Source organism: Drosophila virilis, chromosome 5 (genome assembly GCF_030788295.1).
Source record: "Drosophila virilis strain 15010-1051.87 chromosome 5, Dvir_AGI_RSII-ME, whole genome shotgun sequence".
NCBI classification, from domain to species: Eukaryota; Metazoa; Arthropoda; class Insecta; order Diptera; family Drosophilidae; genus Drosophila; species Drosophila virilis.
The window spans coordinates 8,467,454-8,488,989 of NC_091547.1; the positions used below are offsets into that span (position 1 = coordinate 8,467,454).

At 40.1% G+C, this 21,536-nt stretch overlaps 6 protein-coding genes and 2 long non-coding RNA genes across 17 annotated transcripts; 3 read left to right on the plus strand and 5 right to left on the minus strand.

The window, feature by feature from the left end:
• Positions 1–716: 716 nt before the first annotated feature.
• LOC6626760 (uncharacterized) lies at positions 717–2,613 on the minus strand. Of its 2 annotated transcripts, none has more exons than XM_002050675.4 (4): positions 2,362–2,613; positions 2,153–2,302; positions 1,035–1,798; positions 717–906 (listed from the first exon to the last, which is right to left on the minus strand). In XM_002050675.4, exons 1-3 carry the CDS (start codon positions 2,474–2,476, stop codon positions 1,677–1,679), a joined length of 387 nt encoding a protein of 128 aa, XP_002050711.1. In that variant the 5' UTR covers positions 2,477–2,613; the 3' UTR covers positions 717–906; positions 1,035–1,676. The 2 variants fall into 2 exon arrangements, with proteins under 2 accessions (XP_002050711.1, XP_015030104.1); XM_015174618.3 differs by having other exon boundaries at positions 1,035–2,080.
• On the plus strand, positions 1,724–3,129 carry LOC116651011 (uncharacterized). Its single transcript, XR_004304034.2, has 2 exons — positions 1,724–1,840; positions 2,560–3,129. It is a non-coding gene; the product is annotated as an uncharacterized lncRNA (long non-coding RNA).
• A 1,813-nt stretch (positions 3,130–4,942) lies between these two features.
• On the minus strand, positions 4,943–12,498 carry LOC6626759 (uncharacterized). Of its 7 annotated transcripts, none has more exons than XM_032436569.2 (5): positions 12,344–12,498; positions 11,776–12,119; positions 10,709–10,898; positions 6,992–7,162; positions 4,943–5,686 (listed from the first exon to the last, which is right to left on the minus strand). In XM_032436569.2, exons 3-5 carry the CDS (start codon positions 10,794–10,796, stop codon positions 5,298–5,300), a joined length of 648 nt encoding a protein of 215 aa, XP_032292460.1. In that variant the 5' UTR covers positions 10,797–10,898; positions 11,776–12,119; positions 12,344–12,498; the 3' UTR covers positions 4,943–5,297. The 7 variants fall into 7 exon arrangements, with proteins under 7 accessions (XP_032292460.1, XP_032292466.1, XP_032292463.1 ...); XM_032436575.2 differs by having other exon boundaries at positions 10,709–10,880; positions 11,672–12,119; XM_032436572.2 differs by having other exon boundaries at positions 11,656–12,119.
• Positions 12,499–13,509: 1,011 nt separating this feature from the next.
• On the minus strand, positions 13,510–15,940 carry LOC6626758 (uncharacterized). The gene is made up of 2 exons (XM_002050673.4): positions 14,808–15,940; positions 13,510–14,747 (listed from the first exon to the last, which is right to left on the minus strand). Exons 1-2 carry the CDS (start codon positions 15,681–15,683, stop codon positions 14,595–14,597), a joined length of 1,029 nt encoding a protein of 342 aa, XP_002050709.1. The 5' UTR covers positions 15,684–15,940; the 3' UTR covers positions 13,510–14,594.
• A 343-nt stretch (positions 15,941–16,283) lies between these two features.
• Positions 16,284–18,233, plus strand: LOC6626757 (solute carrier family 25 member 35). The gene is made up of 3 exons (XM_002050672.4): positions 16,284–16,896; positions 16,960–17,095; positions 17,312–18,233. Exons 1-3 carry the CDS (start codon positions 16,649–16,651, stop codon positions 17,852–17,854), a joined length of 927 nt encoding a protein of 308 aa, XP_002050708.1. The 5' UTR covers positions 16,284–16,648; the 3' UTR covers positions 17,855–18,233.
• A 194-nt stretch (positions 18,234–18,427) lies between these two features.
• On the plus strand, positions 18,428–20,778 carry ReepB (Receptor expression enhancing protein B). 3 transcript variants are annotated; one of them, XM_002050671.4, is made up of 4 exons: positions 18,428–18,652; positions 20,005–20,237; positions 20,309–20,408; positions 20,474–20,778. In XM_002050671.4, exons 1-4 carry the CDS (start codon positions 18,502–18,504, stop codon positions 20,533–20,535), a joined length of 546 nt encoding a protein of 181 aa, XP_002050707.1. In that variant the 5' UTR covers positions 18,428–18,501; the 3' UTR covers positions 20,536–20,778. The 3 variants fall into 3 exon arrangements, with proteins under 3 accessions (XP_002050707.1, XP_015029098.1, XP_015029099.1); XM_015173612.3 differs by lacking the exon at positions 18,428–18,652 and adding an exon at positions 19,151–19,413; XM_015173613.3 differs by lacking the exon at positions 18,428–18,652 and adding an exon at positions 19,861–19,942.
• On the minus strand, positions 18,434–19,776 carry LOC138911338 (uncharacterized). Its single transcript, XR_011416883.1, has 2 exons — positions 19,585–19,776; positions 18,434–19,494 (listed from the first exon to the last, which is right to left on the minus strand). It is a non-coding gene; the product is annotated as an uncharacterized lncRNA (long non-coding RNA).
• Positions 20,761–21,469, minus strand: mRpS16 (mitochondrial ribosomal protein S16). The gene is made up of 2 exons (XM_002050670.4): positions 21,159–21,469; positions 20,761–21,104 (listed from the first exon to the last, which is right to left on the minus strand). The coding sequence occupies exons 1-2, from the start codon at positions 21,273–21,275 to the stop codon at positions 20,820–20,822; spliced, it is 402 nt and encodes a 133-aa protein (XP_002050706.1). The 5' UTR covers positions 21,276–21,469; the 3' UTR covers positions 20,761–20,819.
• Positions 21,470–21,536: the final 67 nt, after the last annotated feature.

A 21,536-nucleotide genomic window follows, 5' to 3' on the forward strand; every position in this document is an offset into this window, starting at 1 on the left:
ACTCAAAGCAAATCATTTGAATGGACCATCAAATACTTCAAATCAATTAGAATTTATGTGGCCTTTCATGCTCTGTTCACAAAACAGACTATGGGTATATTGGTTTTCTTCTAGAAACTCAAAAGATGAGTGTAATATTTATGTTTAAATTGTTTCTGGTATGGGGAGGTATTTTATAGAACTTAGAAACGCAAAGTTTATTAAAGCAAATGCTGGCCGACAAACTGAAAGTATATTTAAAGAAATTCTTAAAAATTAACTAGCAAACAAATCAGGAAGAACTTTACAGGCTAGCAAAGCAAATTTCAATAATATTTATACTGAAGAGCCCATTTATTCTAACTTACCTTTTGTTAACTCTTTTTATTCTGACATCCATGGACAAAGGCTGATGACAGAAGAAGCCTTTGAATGTGAGTCTAATTAAATGGGCTCCACCCAGCAAAGCTGTAAATATTCAGTTAAGAATTATTTATAATTTTAGCGGCCTTCGCAACGTTGGGTTCCATTAAAGCTCGTCCATTGAAGAAGCCCGTCGAGCCCAAGCCCCAATTAATTCATCCGATCATATGACGCGCACGCTCCTCACGTGCTCTGAAATACTCTGAAATTTATGAGACTAATTGTTTATTGAACAACAAAAGCAAAGCAATGTCTTCGACTAGAAGATACCCTGTTATATACCATATCAAAATGAATAACAAAATCTGAGCAAGTATATGAGCCTATATCGATGAAAAGTATATATATTTTGTTATAATCATTTAAAGAATAAACTTTTGATTTATAGCTATATAAACTATACCAGGGTACAGCAAAACTCTCCATTCTCGCAGTCCGTTCTAGGTATACGCAGAGCCTCCGCGCAAAACGTCATGCAGATCGCCAGATTTGAAGGACATGGCTCTTCGAAGGCAACGGTGGAGTTACAGGTGAACACGAGAACAATAAATCAATCAATAATAAATATAGGAAATTGCTTGAATAAGTTTAGCAAATGCGATAAGCATTTGGATAAGTTCAAATTCACGTACTTGTGTAAGGAGCATCGCTATCAATTCCCTCGAATGAGTCAATATCCGCCAAGACCAATTGCAGCATTAGAGCTGATACCAGGCCGAGACATAAGAGGTTCCTCTTGGTTGACATATTGAACAGAGTCTGCTGCGACATCAGGTCGAGGTTTAAATAGCAATCATTACTAAGAGAGACTAATTAGATAAGTTCCAACCAGGAAGGCGTACAAAATCCAGTTAAACTCAATTTCGTAAAACAGTGAAGCATTGTAAATAATATAAAACCCATTCCGTTCCGGCGCTTTATAGTTCAGCTGATCGATTCTCAAGTGCCAAGCATAGTTATAAGCTCGACTAGAAGTTACCCTGGAGAGAAGCGAAATCTTAAAAAGTAGAACCCATTTGACAAATTTCTAGAATCTTATAAATAAGCAGATATGAATTAAGCAGAACTCTCAATTTTATGTGAATAATTCAAATTCATTTCGTTTTTTTTTTTTTTCAAAATATTTACAGTGTTTGTTTTTTTTTTTATTAGAACAGTAGAAATATTTCATATAAAAATTATTCGTACAATATATAAGTTAAAGTATCGTTAAATATAGTCTACAGTTGACAAATGATGCTCATTGATTTATAGATTATATTACATAACGTAGTCTAGATCAAAACACAGCAAAACTCTCCGTTCTTGCAGTCCGTTCCAGGTCTCTGCAGTGCCTGGCCGCAGTACTCCATGCAGGCGCCCAGGTGTTGCGCACACGGCGCTGGTCTAACCGGCACTGCAACAGGCAGGTGATGTTGGGGAAGGAATGCAGTTACAGGTGAGTTAACGTGGGGGATAGGTAGGTGGGGCGGAACAGTGGAGCAATAGGCGAAGATAGACGAACGTGGTTAGTAGAGATATTTTGGGCACAGTTGATGATGTGGGGAAAAGCGTAAACGAAAACAAGAACAACAGATGAGTACATCAAGTAATACCAATTAATCAATAATTAATATAGGAAATAGTAGTTTGGGTGGGAATTTTGTTTAGGAATTGCGAGAAGCGTTTGGATAAATAACTGTGAGATGTTAAGGCGTTATAAGCAAGGCGCTATTTCCAGTTAATAGTTATTCATATGCTCCATACTCACACTCGTAACAGCACTCCACGCCCAGATGGGCGCTGGTGGGGCACAGGCCCTTGTTCGTTGTGGGCAGATTGCAATCGCTGGTGTGCACACACAATCCTCCGACGAGCACACAATGACGATCATTGGGATAGACACGCACGCCCTGAAGCACTGCATAAATATTATATTATATTATGGAATCCATTTATATTGTGTCCAGCTGCACTTACTATATTCGGGACTATTATTGTCGTTCACTTCGTTTGTCTCGATATCCGCACAGACCAATTGCAGCACTAGGGCCGACACCAGGCACAGGCCAAGAACTTTGATTGTATTTGACATATTGTTATCTTTTATTTTGTTTCTATTTGTATTGAGTTTTTGTTATTTTATTTTTTATTTTTTTGATCACTGCGTATACAAAGTAATCCACACGATAGCACGGTTTGCGTAGCACTGAGCGTCTCCAAATCCGTTCCAGATGCTTTTCAACAAAAATTTTTGTCGAATAGAAACCACGAAACGTTGTTTTGCACAACTCGACGAACGATCGACAAATGCGCGACGCGGCAGAGGCTGACTCTGAGGCAGCCAGAGAGCCAGAGACGACAACAGACAACCAGACAGAGGCAGTGGTACAATGGGGAAAGGGGGGCTGTCATATGGAGGGGGGCTGCTAGCCATAGCAGATAGTGCTGTATGCGGGCGCTCAGTTCAATTGAAGAGCGTGAGAGCCATTAATAATATTGGCGCGTTTGCAAACAACACCAGGAAAACCCAACACGACGAGCGGCGCATAAAAGATCAGCCGGCAGCAGCAACATCAGCAACAACAACAACAACAACAACAGCAACATCAGCAACAACAACAACAACAACAACAAACCCGAACCCGAACCAAATAAAAACATAATTCATTTGATGTACTCACGCGCTCTGAAAAGCACGCCAATAACTTAATGAATGGGCCATCAAATATTTAGATTCAAGTCGTATTTATGAGTTCTTTTTATTTATTGAACAGCTGCAGCGCTGAGCAATGCTCGGCCAGCTAGTTACCCTGTAAACATTTTAAATTAAGTGCTGGAAGCAATAGAAGAACCTACATGCTTTGAAAAAAACTTGAGAACAACTTGGATTGTATTAAGTGTTGGAAAATCTAGTTTAAAAAAGAGTACATTTAGTAGTGTTGGTTAAGTGCCTTTGACTCACTTTTCTGTTATTTTGTCAGGAAACATGAAACATTCTAATTGGTTGGTTGTACAGCAGAACTTGGATTAAATTTATAAATCTTTTAGTGTTAGAAAATTAATTTTAATGAGAGATTCATTTTTTTAGGGTATTCCATATACTGTTCTTATCTTTGAGTACATTTCTGTTTTGAACTTTTGAAATTGCCTGAAAATTGTAATTAATATTTAATTTCTATTGATTTCTAGAAAGGATGAAAAACAATATGAAACGAATTGAATTCCATTTTTCGCATTGAGGAGAGTGTAGATTACACTTGCAGAACCGCATGACAGCCCGTTAGGCATCTCTTTGTTTACGGGGTATTCGAGGAGGCGCCAGCCCATAAAGCAATCAAGAAGTAAAACTTCTTTATGATTAACCGCATTTATCGAGGCGTAACGTGATTTAACTGCATTTTGAAGCAAATGATCTGGTTCGGCGCTCCCAAAGCGCGCGCGTGTGTGTGTGTGTGTGTGTGTGTGTGTGTGGATGTAGAAACAATCTGTAATTGTTATCAGCTCGCATGGATTTCGTGATCGTGTTTGGGTCCGTCTGTCAGAAGTCTTGTCTTTTTGGAAAACAAATTCAATTTCAGCAAAATGTGCAAGAACGAAACAGAAGAACGTCATGTGATGCTCTGCAAGAATGTTCTCCATTAAACAGATGGCTGACCCCAGTTAATAACAATCATCATTAGCGAATCAGACAAACAAACGCCCAAGAGCTGATGTTAGAAGACAAAAATACCCTGTACTCTGTACTCTGCATCTCGGATTGCTGTAAGTTGTGCAAATTAGTATAGAAAATATAAAACGTGTGTTTCGCTCACGAAACTAAACTGTGAATGAACTTGACGGATGCTCTCCGCAACAGTTTTGAAAGTAATCATCACTATTGATTGACCCTGAGATACAATAATCAGTGTGCCGAGAACTTTCATTGAAAATCCCCGACTTTAGTCATCGCGAACTGATAACATTTACTTTTTTATGTTGAACACGTTCAGTTTTGCGTGCAAAGCAAATAGAGAACAGCAGCTTGTTGACATTACTGACGTTCTTATCTGGAAAATAATGGATTTAAAGGTGGGAAGTACAATTGCTTAATTCAGCTTGAACACCTGTCAACGACAGCTGGAGATGAACTACTTGAGGTGTGTATGTAGATATTTGGATCACGGTTACGAATGGAGTGTACAATAACAAATTGAAAACGTATTGTTTTTGTATATAGTGTACTTGCGTTCGATTTTATAGATAATATCGGAATTTAAAAAGTTTCTCTCTCGAAAAATGCATTTAATGCGCCCTGATGGTTTGTGTCCCAGCTACTTGTATGGTGAAACCACTCAAACTGCTTGCTAGGCTGTGCGTTTGCGTGTACACACACTGCTTGTTATGCCTCAACAGTGCTGCACTGCTGTTATGTGCAGCCCTTGTTTGCACTGCTTGGGAAAAATTTTAAAAATTCGGTTTTTTTTCAAACGTGTGAATCATTTTCCTGCGAAATCTCACATCTTTGCATACTCATCCCAAACCAGAATCAAAGAAGTATTCGTCATGCTTTTAAATGGAAATTTATACATTTTATTAGTTAACAAGAGGCTAGAATTAATGTAATTGAAAAGGCAAAGTAAATACTAAATATAAATGGACTACTGCAAAATATGTATGCATATTCTGTCATTCAGTCTTTGTTAACATTTCAACTAATAGTAATATATATATATATCGCTTACAGTTAATCTTTAACAATTGCTACAAAATACATTTAATTATAATACATTTCACACTGCACTACAAAAATGTCCGCTTCGCTTCGCTTTTGGCCAAAACGAGGGCATTTTGCATGTGGCACCAGGTGCATGCACAGTAAATATCACAGAGATGTTAATTATACAACCCGCATACGGATAAAAGCTAAAGTTTTATCACTTCTGCGGCTTTGGCCGCTCATCAATTGTGTAGATACTGGCGGGTGCGGGGGATACGGGCGACGCATTCGGCTCATCATTGCCCTTACCCTCACTGTTGAAGGGTATCACAAAGATGCTCGTCTTGGCCGCATGTTGCATTTTGATAACCGTATCATAGCTCGGTGGCGCGAATTCACTGTACGATGGCGACGGCGTCGGCGGTGCACGTTGTGTCTCATTGGGCGTGGCATTCGCCTGACGACCACGCATATCCCGACAACGTCGATCCGAGCAGGCCATCAGCATAAAGAAGGCGGCCAGTGCCAGAAATGTGGCCACATACCACACAATGGTAATCACATCCATTGCCGTCTGAGATAGTTCGTTGTTGGGCTCAACAACTGCTGAAATCGAATAAAGATCAAAAACAAACTTTAGCGAAAAGTCAATTAAAATGGATAGCGACAAATTGATAGCTGAAAAGGCAAGGCTCCTCTGGCGTCCTCTGTGAAACGGAAGGACTTTTAAGCCCAAAAAGTTCCTTTATGTGGCACAGTTGGTAATTTGACAATTGGATAAGCTTTTGTACTCTTAAATATCACTTTACTTCGAGTGAATAATCTGAATCGATTCGACTTGCGTTTCTTGAGTACAGAAAACACTCGTGGAAGCCCTATTAAAGCATATTATACAATATGTTCTTTTAGCCCAATAGATACCCCTCCCCCCCTCCCCTAAAACTCACTGTATCTAAGTGACAATTGTTAAATGTGTCATTCAGTTGATGACGCAAGAAGAGTTCGATTTTGTGAAACGCGTCACAGTCCAACGAGCACCTGATACGCGGGGACTGTCTGGTTCCCAGCTGGACTGAACGCTAAACGCTTTTATTGAAACCTGTTTGTCAACCAATTATTAAGTTGTAAGTTACGACTGCAAATGGTTAATAACGGCAAAACGTTGATATATTATTATTATTTGATGTGTCTGTAGACTTTGTATGCCTTGTAACAGACCTTTTCTAACTCACAGGAAAACACTTGAAATGAATTAAATATGGTATATAGATCGATAATTGTATTTGCAACAATGCAACGATGCCTATGACAGGGAAGTTTATTCTCAGAACTGAAATTCTACTCTCAACTTTCCTTACTGGGATTTGTAGCAAATGAAAATGGTTAAAAAGGGTATATTGCTTTTATGTGAATGTATGTAACAAGCAGAAGGAAGCATCTACGACCCTTTAAGTATATGTATATATTCGTGACACGCATCAATAGTCGAGTTGATCTAGCTGTGTCCATCTGTGTCTATCTATCTGTCTGTCTGTCTGTCAATCTGTCAGTCCATCCCTCCGTCCGTCCGTCTGTCTGTCCGCCCGCCCGCATGTCCGTCCATCTGTTGAACGCGTGGATCTCAGCAGCTAGAGACTTGAAATGTTTAACTAAGGTCCACATCGATTACTTGCTCAATTACCAAGCGATCGATAAAAATCGATATCGAATGTCCGTATTTCTGAGCAAATCTCTTTGGTTTTCGATAAGCTAGACTCTCCAAACTTGACAAGTAGCTGCTCGAATAGCATATGCACATAAGGTATCCCATTAACAAACCTTTGTGCGAGCTGCATTTAATATAGGCAGAAGAAGGTTCAGAGTAAACCCTAGTCGTTTTAAGCTCTATCAATCTCTAATCGAAATACTTACTATTTTTGTAGACAAATATTCTTGTATTATTATCCACTTGCTCGGCAAACAGATCCGTCTCGTTTGTACCATTCACAGTCGTTAGATTATATGGCAGCTGGCGCGTAAGAACGTTCTCCAAGGTTAACAGATAGGACTGAGCATGTGCTCCGGTCGCACAGACACTGAATACTGAAATGGTGAAAAAAAAAAATTGAATACAAAATATTATAGAGCCGGGCATTCTGCTGATAAAACAAGAAACATAACGCACACAGTAACAAGAAATCAAAACGAAATAATGCTGATGGCATTTTTTTTTACTACGAACGATCGTACAGATAAGCTATCAATGGACATGATTCCCCCTATGCTTATATATAAATATATAGTATATTATTATATTATCTATGTACGCGGCCATTCCTCATTTTGGGCGTGCGCAAATTACGAAGACAAACACTTGACGACCAATAAAAAGGAATATGTCTCTTTGCTTTCTAAATATAGCCCAGAATTGGGCGCGTTTTTTAAGAACTTAGCCGCGCGAAATTGTTCATTATAAAGCGATAAATGGGTAAATAATTGGGCAACAGTAAAAACATAAATAATGGGAGAGCGTTTAATTTCTCTGGCGGATTGCCGATAAGCATTTGGCGTCGGTTCGTCTGATGGCAGCTAAATTGATTACCTGTTCAAGCACCTGCCTAATAAAAAAATAGCCAACTACTCAAGTTGCTGGTGCAAAAAAATATAATAAACCAAAGGCAAAACAACACAAAAGATTCTGTTATTAGTTTTGTTTATGATGCTGTTTTTGTTATTGTTTAAGTGTGCTCTTGAGCTTTTGTTATTGTTTGTGAGTTGTGTCATTTGCAAGCAAAGACTGCCGGAACATTCGATTCGATGAGTTTGCAGCTTGTCTGGCAAATTGCAGCGCTTAGAAACCAACTTGTGTCAGCGACATAAATATCTGCTCGTCATCATAGAGTCAATCATGCCTATCTTTATGTTACAGCACACGGCACTTCCATAGCTTTTGACATTTGATAACTGGCATTTTTTTTTTGTTTGTCTTTTATCAATTTCACAACGCCAAATGTGGCTGCAAATGTGGCATACACAGTAATTGTTGCCCTAGGCTCAACTGGCAGCAGGTACTCGTGTTCACACTAAATACAAAATACGTCTACTTGCATGAAAATAATATTATGCATACGCCCCGTTGCCGCAAAATGGTGTCAGACAAACTGAAGACGCATTGTATCAAACTCTCTTTATCATCGAACGTTTGTAGAAAACTGAAACGGAACCAAGGCCAGCCAAGCTGTGTGCACCTGAGTTAGCCCCACAGAAAGCCACAACAACTGCGCCAATAAGCTGTCGCGTATATGATATATACAAATATTGGATTTGTGCATTTTGCAATAATAATCTAAGAAATAAAAAAATTGACTCAACAACAATTGGGCAGTACGTGGCAGCCGCCAGTCTGGCAAGCTGGAATTCAAAAATGAAAAGAAAAGTAAAACTTATTTTTATATTTGTTTGATAAAATTGCCAAATGCCGCAGTGGCACTTAAAAAGCACTTTAGCCGTATTGTTGATTCATTCCGAGCTCGATTAGAAGTGCAAATACTTCACAAAAAATCAAGTTTGTTTGTATTTTTTGTTTTTTTCGTTTTCAATTTGAAGATTGATGTACGTTAAGCACACAATTAAGCATATCATAAAATCATTTAAAAGCGCCCAGGGGCTAATTATAGAGCGCAAAATGCGGCAGCTGATAAGAAAATAATATATAATATGCTATAATATAATAAAATGCGCGTAGGCCAGTGTCTGACTATACAAAAACAAAAAGAAAAGACCAGAATGAACGAAACGCCTAGGGCAGGGTATCAATTCCTATAGGAATCATTTGATATAGTAGTCCGATGCGATCAAAGTTTGCGAATATGTTAAGAGTAGACAGCTAAAACAAGATATCTTAATAAACACAAAAGTCTTCCGTACATATTTTCCTATCAATTCTTCCCTTTGAAACTCTATAATATAAAAAGCCAAACCCAAACCAGTTTTGCTTACTTCTTTGCTTCATAATAGAACTAAATTAAATGCCAAGTTTGATAAAGATTTCTTGAATAAGAAACAGATATTCATAAAAGAACTCAATTCTCGAGCGATCATTCCTATATAACTATAGCTGGGCTGTTGATACTTATCGAGAATATATATGTACATTATGGACTCTTTCATGTCTGCTTCTGTGCATGACACACCATTGATACCCTGTACAAGAGCATAAGAGCACAAGCTGAACAATTAAATGTCTAATGGCAAATACGTGCTAAAGTCAAATTTATCTATTTGCACATTCTTTTCGCCCATTTGTGACTGAATTTAAAGTCAAGGCGCGTGGCATAGTCCAAGCAACTCTCCCACTCTCTCTGTCTCTCTCTCTCTCTCTAACGCTCTCTCCCTCTCTCGGGTCAGTGTACGCATTTCACAATTTACAGAATCTTTCAATTTGCATACAACAACAAATAGCAGGCGGTCACGTGCCGTATACTCGATTTAATAAGTATTAAGTATACGACATGGCGCACATACGTGTATGGATGGGAGGGGCGTGTGGAGTGTGGGAATGGGGACCGTAATTTGCATAGCTTTTGCGCCGATCACAAGGGGAGTCCAATGCCTTGTTGACAAGCCAAACAGAATTTTGTGTGAAAATTAGCATAAAGTGCAGGCCGAACCGGTTAACCGTTAAACCGTTTCAAGCGAGAGGGTGAGAGCTCCCTCAATGCCGAACTACGGCTTATAATTCAATTAAACTTGTTGGTCTGAAACTGAAACTGAAGACTTGACTTGATTTGATTAAATTATATTTATCGTGTCCGTAGATCACATGCCCGTTTATCTATAGACATCGTTAGCGTTGTTTATGGGCCCGATAAGCTGTGACAATACGATATTGTCTAGTCCACCAATAAAACAGACGCACTTCATACTCTATACAGATGTTGGCGAGCCCATAAAGCATTTAGCCACGATTACACTCATATAAGCCTGCGCGACTAGCCAAACATTTTTATCAGCTGATGCACAAATTTCGTCATAAATTATGATATGATATGCGATGCGATTCGCCTGCCAAAATGTTAACAAGTTCTTAGTGTATTAGGAAGACACCTTTGATATTTTGACAGCCCGCCCATACGACTTCATTGAGCTGCGGAGATATAAGCCTTTATGTATTGTGTAGCTGCTCAACCTTTTCACTAATGAGAACTACCGCGGAAATTTCCCATGCATATTCTCTATATGAATAATTTAAGTCAAGTACGAAGTACAGCTCATTAGCAATTGCATTATTCGGATTACATTTAAATAACTATCCACAATAACAACAATATGATAATAAAAACTAAACCCACATAATTCACATGCTTCGCTTTTAGTTTAACTCTAAACGTAGGCCGCAATTTAAGGTAAAATATTCGCAAAGTTTTTTAAAACTAAGCCCATGGTAAAAACTTCCTATTTAACTTCAAGTTAAACACCTTGTTAACTAATGGCATACTGTTAAAGCTGTTAAAGGGAAATTCGAAAAAGGGAAATTCTGCTTAGCAGGGGAATTTCCAATACAAATTAACTACAAAATTTGCTAACTAGTGTCCAGAACATTTCCAATCTTAATTAAAAATAATTGAATTGAATTTTTGATTAACTTACGTGCAATAATTAACAGCATTTTGTGCTCTTTAATGGCAGTCGTCATATTCGTGAATGTTTTATATGAACTCAAGTAAAGTTTATGCATTTATATTTAGACACGGGCACAAATTGTTTATTTATGTTTTACATAAAACTGTATTCGACCTTCTGCTATTTCTGCTTAAGTAAACTAACGTTTCCGCGTTGGCTTTAAAACAAAATCAAATGAATTCCACAACGACAATTGACAATCAATAATAAAATATTTTGCATATAATATTTCAAATAAATCGTTTGCTTTCAATTGAATTCGAATTCTAATTCGAATTCGAATTTGAGGCAACACGCGCAGTAATAGTATTCGGTGTTCGCTGTTCGGGTTGACCCCCTCCCTCAATTTGACGTTTACCGCAAGTTCAGTGGCACTCGACGCGCTTTGCAGACACCGCGAATTGATCTTTCTGGTTCAGGTTTGTGTTGCCGACTGAGCGCAGCTCGCAGCAACTGCTGCTTGACAGCTGCTGTCGACTGACTCGAGCTGGTATGGGTAAAACCTACCCCCCCCCCCCCTCCGCCACCTTACACACTACACACTGAATCACACCAACACACACACACACGGAGAACCGGTTGCGCGTTGATCGCGGCGCGGCTTCAACTCGTTTTTTTTTTTTTTTAATTTTTCTAGGCAATAAGTAATTTCAACAATTTGCGTTTTGTCGTTGCTTTTACTTAGCGTAACATGGCTAATTGCAGCCACTGACCAAAGCCAAGCAAATGGCTAAAACCAACAACAGCAGGCACAGCAACAACAACAACAACAACAACCGTCGCAGCCGGCAATGCAAAAGGCAACTGCAGAGCAATTGCCGCGCGCGTTTTGCTCTGCACTTCACACACACGCACGCACACACACACACACACGCACTGGTGTAATTTATAATTATATACCCATACACACATACATATACACAATAGCACCTCATGTAGCCAACATTTTCGTTTCTGTTGTCGCTTTTGTTATTTTGCACATTTCTTGAATTCTGTTTAAAAATAAAACGAAGAGAATAAAAAGTGTGTCTCACAGCATTTTACAGTTTAGCTGGAGGGCGTGGCCCTAAGCATATATTGATATGCTTATTGGGCCCGCAGACATGCTAATTGGAAAATTATAAAATTAACAAGCCCGTCAAGCTGATCGCAAAGCAGCTGCACATTTAATATCCTACAAATGACTACAAGTTGATCAGAACGAACTTTAAAAATTTATTAAATATAGTTATGTAATTATTTTAAGCAAGGATTGAAGCCGAACCGAAAAGAACTAAAACAGGAATTCATTTTTTTTTATCGAACCGCCTATCGAACTTTAAGCCGAGCCAGTTGCCGCACCAATTGGCGAACCAGTTGCCGAACCAGTAAGCCCAAGCTGAAACAAAATAGAACATTATATTGAATTTGAAATTTTTTAGAATGCGACAAATCAAGTATCAAAGCTAAGGGTCTCAAGTGAGCCCATCTATTCGATATGCCCTCGACAGACAGCCAAAAAGCAGAAACCACGTGAATTTCACAATTTTCACGCTTCTTTTGTCTTCACTTAGAAACAATCGAGATTGTGGCATCTGTCATTAGTTGTCATTTCATATTTACAGCTTGGAAACAGGTTTGCGTCCATTCCTCGTATATTCTCAAATGACTTAATTCCCAATGTGGACATAGTTTAATTAACGTCGGCCCGGCAATTGCGTTCTAGCCGACACGATTGTACTGTTTATATACGATACGTTATCTGACAACAGACTTCTTCTAGATAAAGCCGAACATTAAAAAAATAAGGTGATCAACACAAATTAATGGCCTGATTACAGACTATAACAAGTTTGTAATTGGCGACAGGTACAAATAAAGCAACATATGGAAAATTGAGCTAGTTCCGAGATTGGCCCTGAACTTGATCCCAACAAAGGGCCGTACATTGACTCTTGTTGGTTGATGAAAAAATGAATGGTTGTTTAAATTAAACATATTTGATTGATTTCTTTGTAGTTTCATATAATTGATTTACTTTATTCAGCTACCTGGCGTTGAACTTGCCCAATGCCAATGTCCAGTTTTCGACTGAACTTAAGATAGGTTTGACACTGGCATTGAAAGCTTTTCAAAAGTTGCAATCAGATTGTTAGCCTTATATGATTAATTGTTGTTCAGTACAGTAGCCAAAGAGATCAAGTATAAGTGTTAAAATTGCGTGTCAAATTAAGACTTCAGACGTGAAGACTTTATATGTTAAGACGAACCGGTTCAAGCCATAAGTTCCGGTTCTTCTAAGCCGTGAACCGAAACTGGAACTAAGAAAGAACCAAGAGAGCATTAGTATAAGTACAATAATTATTATTTGATTATGTTTAAATAAATGTTTTTTTTTTTATTTTTATTTAGGGAAATGTAATGAAACAAATATGTGTACAAAATCGCGATTAGAACCAAAAATTCCTTTTCTACTAATCAAGAGTTTAGGTAGAAAAACACCACTTAAAACTTTCTCCACGCGCAATTAACTAGATCTAAAAATAAATTTAAAAAAAAAATAAAGCATATACCGAGCCAATCTTTGCTGATTGTAACTGGTTTTCTTTTTTGCTGTTTGTTTGTTTTTGTTGTTGTTGTTGTATTTTTGGGGAGCCCGTGGCTGAATCATCTGGTTTTTGGCTCTGTGTGTCACCAGGTGATGAAACCAGGTGCAGGCATTTGGTAAATAAAAGTTGAATGTAAACTGGTGTAGCTCGCCCGCGCCCCTGGCCCATAAAAGAGTTCAATTTTAACATTTAGTTCGTTTATTTATAGTTAGTATACGTATATGTGAGTGTGTGTGTGTGTGTGTGTGTGTGTGTGTGCTTTAAATTGACCGTTAGTGTTTATACTTAATCGGTTTTTTTTGCAATTAAATATTTCGAATATATACTGTTGCTTACATAATACAATATCGCTTATTGATTTGTTTAAACAATTGACGACCAAGGCGCACAATAACATAATTTATGTCTTTTTTTTCTTCTATGTAGTATTTTGTCTTTTGTTTACATTGTTTCACAAAAGCATTTTGTATATAGTTAAATATATATATGTATGTATATGGTACAGGTACAACTAGATGGAATGCCGCTAATTCTGTGGATTTACCATGCAGCTAATACATATACATAGAGTTATCAGTGATTAATACTTATATTACAATTAATTCAATGGAATCTCAAAATTTTCGCTAACTAGTTTTAATTGTAGTTTCGCATTTAGTTGGTAGAATTGTGTGTAACTAATTTCTTGAGATTTCATTAGTGTTCGAGTTCTATTTGAGTTTGATTGAGATTGCGGAATGCCACACTACAAGATTTGTTCAACGACAGAGCTTTTGACATAAAAACCTGTTTAGCAACAATTATTATATCAACATAAAAAAAACATAATTTTCGCGTATATATACAAAAAAAAAAAAAAAAAACATAAACAAACGGGAGGGAATCGCATAATTAAAATTTTAGCTGCTGTAGTTGGTTGTACTTGATTAGTTAGCGTTTGAACACATTTATCCACGATCTTATGTATATAAAACAATAATCTTAGTTTTGGCCTAAAGCTAATCGAATATCGAAAACATAAAATCAGCGCATACAACTATAACGATGGTGCATATTTACATTGCATAACTTCCTGCTAATTACTTGTTTTCGTTTGTTTTGTGGAATTACATTCAATTACTTTATGTAATTGGAAAAATACCTAATTAGTAATGGAACTGTTACAACAATTGTGCTGCATTAAATGTGAGTTTGGCGCCAACATATTTTGGTTCTTATCGTCTGGCACAGAGCAGAGCAATCAACTAATTAACTATCGGCAGCCCTTATCTGTCGGGGAAGAGTGACTCGTAGCTGGGTGGCAAATCTTTGGGCGTTGCCGGCTGCTGCTGATGATCCTGCGATCCTGGTGATAAATCATGTGGCAGCATCTCATCATATGATGGCGCCGTGGGCAGTTCAATGGTGGGCACATCGGACTGAAAGCAACCGATTTTCGTTAAATACATAATTAATTTAGCTATAATTTATGTACTTACCCGCAGACGTCGCTGATTGAAGCGAGCGGCGGACGCTTCATGGGCATGTTGTTGTACTGTGATGCAGTTCCAATACTTCCAGCAGATCCACACACAAAAGCCGACGCCCAGCATGGTAAAGATGAGGGATGTTATGGCCGATAGAGCCACATTCGTTGTGTCCATTTCCTCGGGCGGAATGGCATCGTGGAAGCAGGTGCCCTCGTCCCGGCACGGATACATGCAGTTGGTGATATTGTCACGCACAAAATGACGCGAAATGCAAGAGTATTGATCCTTTGGATTGCATAAAAAGTCACCAGCAAACTGACACTCGGAATGGGCGGTCAGCACCATGCGCAGCTCCAGTGGATCGCCAAATATATGCCGATCGCGATCAATAAAGATATGCACATGCACATCCCGATCCCGCTGATCGAATATCAAACGGCCCGCGGGCCCATCAATGGAGATATCACTACAAATGCGTTCGCTGGGCGAACGATTCCCACTCGTAAATTGAATGTAGTCGATGCATTTCTTGGTCACCGGATCGATCCTGAACTTCAACCGCGTGATGATTGTGTAAATGCCACGCGGCGGACGATCGTTGGTCTGGACACGGAACTGGCAGTCGTATTTGATTTTATTTGCCGAATGACCAAAACTGGGCAGCGTCACATTCCAAGTTTGTGTTATAATGGCGCCCGAGTCGTGATCTTCGGTGAGCCGTAGCGTTGGATCGCCACGGAAGGGTTTGGCCAGCGTATAGATGAGCTTATCCGAGCACAGATTATCCTGCAGACGCACAATTTTGTACCCAACAATTGCAGTTGGCGCATAGAACGCAATTGCAAGCGTCAATTTGAGCAGGGAATAAACGGAGCATTTATTCATTTTGTTAACGGCACGTCCTGCGTGAGTGCGTCCGTGCTTGTTTGTGCGGCACGTCCTGCGTGCGTGCTATATGTGCCTCAATGTAAATGCAGACATACACGTTCGTTTGTTTGTTTCTTTTTATTGTTAATGTTTAAAATATTCCACGAATTTTTGTTGTTTTGCATCTGTGCCAGGGCTGCCAGACTACCAAGGCTAGCCAGGGCTGTACACTTAAATAAATTGTTAGACTTATCGGCGTATTGATAGTCGATATCAATATATCCACCTGCAATTGTTGCTAACGGTTGCGACGGCTCTAGATTAGGATTTCTTTTTATGACAATTTCAATTGTTTGTATTTTAAATTCTATACAAATTTACTTGAGTCTAAAAAGTAATTAGTAAACATAGTATCGTAACAATCGATAGATAACACTAAGCAACAGCTGTTTTGAAAGCTCTGCGATTAAAATGTTAAATAACATTTAAAGCGCCATGCGCTGTTGTGTTTGAACAGCCGTTAAAAACAACTTTTGGCCATTAAATCATGTCTCAGACCATTATCGTGCATCGACCGTATTAGTTAGTTATATTTAGCAAGTCCAACAGGCGAGTAACAACATTTGTTGTAGTAGCAAATTAGCCCGCGCTGCTTATAACAGTGCAGCAAATTTTAAAGTTTTAGGGTGCCCACAGCCCATTACATTAACCAACCACACACAACACGGTTGCAGCACCCCGCGCGCCGAGCAACATTATTTATATTTATTTAATTTCTAATAAGTCAGTAGACGCCGGCAGTTGTTAAAGGAGCAAAATCGAACGCTGAAAATCATTTACCTAATTGTGAATCTCTTAGAACACCTGTGCACTGAGCAGTTGTTGCTGTTGCCGCCTCGTAATATGCCTGATCGGCCGTTGCCGTCACGCAAAAAAAATCCTGCTGAGCTATTTCTAGTCAACCTCAACGTGAACGCAAACTGATGGCGACATCGGACTTTGTACTGGGCGGCCTGGCCTCTGTGGGCGCCACACTTTTCACCAATCCCATAGAGGTTATCAAGACGCGCATACAGCTGCAGGGCGAGCTGGCGGCGCGAGGATCCTATGTGGAGCCCTATAGAGGCGTCCTACGGGCGTTCATCACAGTCGCCAAAAATGACGGACTGAGAGGCCTGCAGAAGGGCCTGACGCCGGCGCTCTACTTTCAGTTCATCATCAACTCCTTCAGGTAAGCAAAGATCGGGCGGCTGCTTGCTTGATTCTCACTCAAAGTTGGCTATTTCATCATCAGGTTGAGCATTTACACAAAAGCGATGAACATGCATTGGATGCACGATAAGAAGGGCGAGGTCTCCTTTGGCCTGGGTCTGGTCTGGGGCGCAGTGGGCGGCATCGTTGGCTCCTACTTTTCTAGTCCGTTTTTCATGGTAAGCGAAGCGCGAGGCTGTTACATAAAGCATGCCCCATTTAGACAACTTATCTATATGTTCGCCCAATGTCAAATATTGTTTGACGCGCGGCATCATGTGCGCTAATTTGTATTGCTGAGCAAGCAATGCCATGATTTCGGCTTAGATAAGACCATAATTACATTTGATAACACGCGTCTAATAATCTGCTCCCCACTCTTACAATGCTTGTAGATTAAGACGCAGCTACAGTCGCAGGCTGTCAGAGAGATTGCCGTTGGCCATCAGCATGCCCACACATCGATGAGCGGCGCTTTCCGGGATATATATAGCACGGGCGGCATTGCCGGTCTCTGGCGCGGCTCCCTGGCCGCTTTGCCAAGAGCCGCTGTCGGCTCTGGCGCCCAGATAGCCACCTTTGGCAAGACAAAGACGCTGCTGGTGGAATACGATTTGGTCACGCAGCCCACATTGAACTCGTTCTGTTCTGGTCTGATTGCCGGTTCCATTATGTCCGTAGCGATTACGCCGCCGGATGTGATTAGTACGCGCATGTATAATCAGGGCATCGATGCGCAGGGTCAGGGCCTTAAGTACAAGGGCTGGCTGGATTGTTGCATAAAGATCCTGCGTACCGAGGGCATATACGGTATGTATAAGGGATTCTGGCCCAACTATCTGCGTATCGCACCGCACTCCACTTTGGTGTTAATGTTCTTTGACGAACTGCTCGACCTACGGGAGAAATATCAACCTAAATTAGCGCACTCTTCCTAGTGCTGTTCTAGTCTTTTTTGTCTAACGCTAAGTACAAATTTGTATAATTGTTGCTAGTTTTGTTCAAACAAAACCGATATGACCAAAATTGCTCCATTCCCAGACTCAATCGTCCCCCCGCCCCCCTCCCTAAAGCGCACTCAATGCTGTCTAATTAGTATTAGCAGCTGTACTTGCGTCTTTATGACCAATTTCTTAATGGACGGTTTAAATGTGAAGAGAGAAATGCAAAGAAATAATATTTGCAAATCCGTTAGCTTTACAAGTTAACCAAATTTAAGAAATGGACTTAGCTAAGCTGTTAGTATCCTGTAGCTAGTAACTATAACTGTGCAATACTTTTATTTTAATAAAACGCGTTATTTTGTTTATATTTTCATTTAATTTTCTATAATTTATTATATAAGTACTGTAGGAGTTGTAGAAATTAAATTAGTAAACCGGTTGAATTTCACAATTAAAAAGATGTTGGTGCGCCATGTTTGCGTCACGTGAAGTTGGCTGCAAGCGCAAATTTGAGTCGCTGTGGCGGTCGGTCGATTGCGGTGACTTCACAGATTATCTTTATCGAAAAACTGGAACAACACTGATGAAACTAGTCGGCGACGCATATTAAATCAATTAGTTGCTGAAATTAATAGTTAACAATGGCCACACAATTGTCCCAGGTAACGCAATGGTTGGACAACTCAAAGGTGTCCGTGGACAGAGCGCTGCGTGACCCCGCCAAGCCATGGACCAAAGGCTTCGATCTCGTGGAGCAACGGACTGGCGTCGATAGAGTAAAGATATTCACTGGTGAGTTCCGTCTCCATCAAAACTCAACGTCCTTCACAATCGAACAGGACTAGACCTTGACGCACCCCCGCCGACTGCATAATACGTGGCTACGCATCATGACTAAGTGGAATTTTCAGCATTTATAAATAGCAATCGCAATCTGTTATAATGCAGTAAGGCGAACATGTCATGCGGGCGCCAAAATAGGCACAATTGTTATACTAGAAAAGCAGGCTGGGATTACTGTTAGAACTAAATACTTTTTACAGCTCCACACACAGGCGCACACACAATGCTCGCTCTCACACACACACCCATGCATATGCGAGCAGCCTACATGCGTGTGTGTATATTTTTCCATAAACGTTTTGCTCTTTTTTGTTTACTTCACATACAAATGCAGTAGCGTACATTTTGCCCATTGTGGCGCACATTCAACACTTGAGTTTTTCGCGAAATCAGGAAAAAAAAATATATTACACAAACGTATATTTTTAATTGGCAACACAAAAGGTCAAGCTCAGCTTCGACTTTGACCGCGTAGTGTGCTTTCGTGGCGTTTTGTACACGTGTATATAGACGTGCGACCAGGTGAACACACAAACGTACATACATATGTGTGTGTGTGTGTGTGTCATGCTTTAAAAGTAACAACACAGCTGTGATAAAAGCCCTACCCGAAAAGCCTTAAATGTGGCTTTGGGATTATATTATGCTAATAAAACAGCGGCAGGCGGTGCGTCGAAATGTTCGAGTGCCCGTGGTCTATATTGGCTCAGGTGAGTCGCCGCCCGTTGTCTGTGCATGTGTGCGTGTGCGCATGTGTGTGTGTGTGTGTGTGTGCGATGCTTGTGATTCGTCTGTCGACACGGTACAGTAGCATAACAGAAAATGTACGCGAAATACATTAGTTGAGGATGTGACGTCACTAACGATAATTAATTGCAAACCTTCTCCAATTGGGAATCAATTATTCGTCGCCTTCCGTCCGCTCGAACCGGCAGGTAATGCAACACTGGCCGCTGGGTTTTCTTTGGGCTTGGATCATGGCAATGCTGAGGTACAAAACATTTATAATTTATAGGCGAATCGCGCGTGGCCAGATATCAAGTGCAGATATGACAAGAGCTAAAAGGTTAATAATAGCCACACAGATGCGCCACACTGCAAATGCAAAAACCGAAAAGGGCAATCGCATTTGATAGTTTCGACAGAGCACAGCCAGATTGAGATCAGAGCTCATGGCGTTCGAGGCATTGGAAGATAAGCTAGTTGAGCTCTTCAAAGAGAATCCGATTGTGCGCTTTGGTAGATTAGCAATAAGTCAAAGTTTATACACTTAACGGATATTAAATTGAAATTTCTTTTAGGTGCCGCCGCATTCTGTGCGCTCTATCTGATATTTGGCTGGGGTGCCCAGCTCTTGTGCAATATTATTGGTGTTATGTATCCGGCATATGTGTCCATTCATGCCATAGAATCAAGTACCAAGCAGGATGACACCAAATGGCTAACGTACTGGGTAACCTTTGGCATATTCACAGTCATTGAGTTCTTCTCCCACGTTCTGACCCAAGTCATACCCTTCTATTGGCTATTAAAAGTGAGTTCCAAGTCTCTTACATGTAAACTAATATTGGCATTAATCGTATTTATCGCCTTTCTCTTCGCCAGTGTGGATTCCTTATTTGGTGCATGCTTCCTATGGAGAATAATGGATCGGTTATCATCTACAACAAGCTGGTGCGACCATATTTTCTTAAGCATCATGCATGTAAGTGATATATGACCTCAAATCTGGGATAAATCAAATTGTTAATTAAATATTTACGCTTTCAGCTGTCGACAAGATCATTGATGATGGCATGCGGAAGGCGGGCAGTGTGCTAAAAAATGACTAAATACGCTATTTGGACTAATTCGCTTCCTTAAGCATTTGTAGCTGCCGCATCCAGGAAGGGCCTCACGCCAAATTTTATCTTCGAACACTTTTGTCCATACTTTGTAAATTTATACTTGATTGTTATGGCACATGCCGCGTGGTTTTGAAAACCCCTCCAATTGATGATACATATTATTATACATGCATTAGATGTGTTTATAGTGAAATCTCGGCTTGTTACACATAAATTGTAAAAAAACAATGACTATTTATTGAGTAGATGAATATGGATAATGCAACACACTACGCCGTCGCGACTTTCTCAGTGGTTTCAGTGGCCGCTCCTGCTGTTGCCGCCGCTGCTGCCCTGCGATTGCGCCAGGCGGTCATGTAGGTGCGCGGATGAACGGGCAGTAAGCCCGCGATGCCTAACAGCTCGGCCGCCGGCTCGGACATGTGAGCGCCTTTGCCCAGCCAATAGCGTATGCGTTCCGTATTGAGGGCCACCAAACGTTCGTTCGATGTATTCGGCAGCGGATCGTAGGAGCCCACTTGCTCAATTACAGGCTGATGTTGGTTCTTGCGGCGCTGTAAGCACGGATTTGTGAGATATGTTATGGAACTTGAAAGTGAGACTCAGACCTCCATAACAACAATGTGATAGAATGGACGATTCGTGCAGCCTAGACGCACAAAACGTATTATCTTGGCCGAGTGCTTATAGAAGCGGCCAATGCCACTGGCAGGTGACAGGGACATTTCAGGATTTATTCAAAACTTTGTTTAACAAGAAAATGTGTTATGAAAACAGACCGACAAACGATATCGATAGTCAACAAACAAGTTAGCTGTTATCGAAATATTAATTTAAAGAAATCGAATAGCCTTTGACTCGCAAGATTGATAGCAGAGCATTAAATTAATTACAGGACCATAATCGAAGGACCAAATGTACGCTGTAAAGTGACGTGGATGTATTTAATAACACTGTATTCGTGCAACTCTGTGTGCTGTGCACTT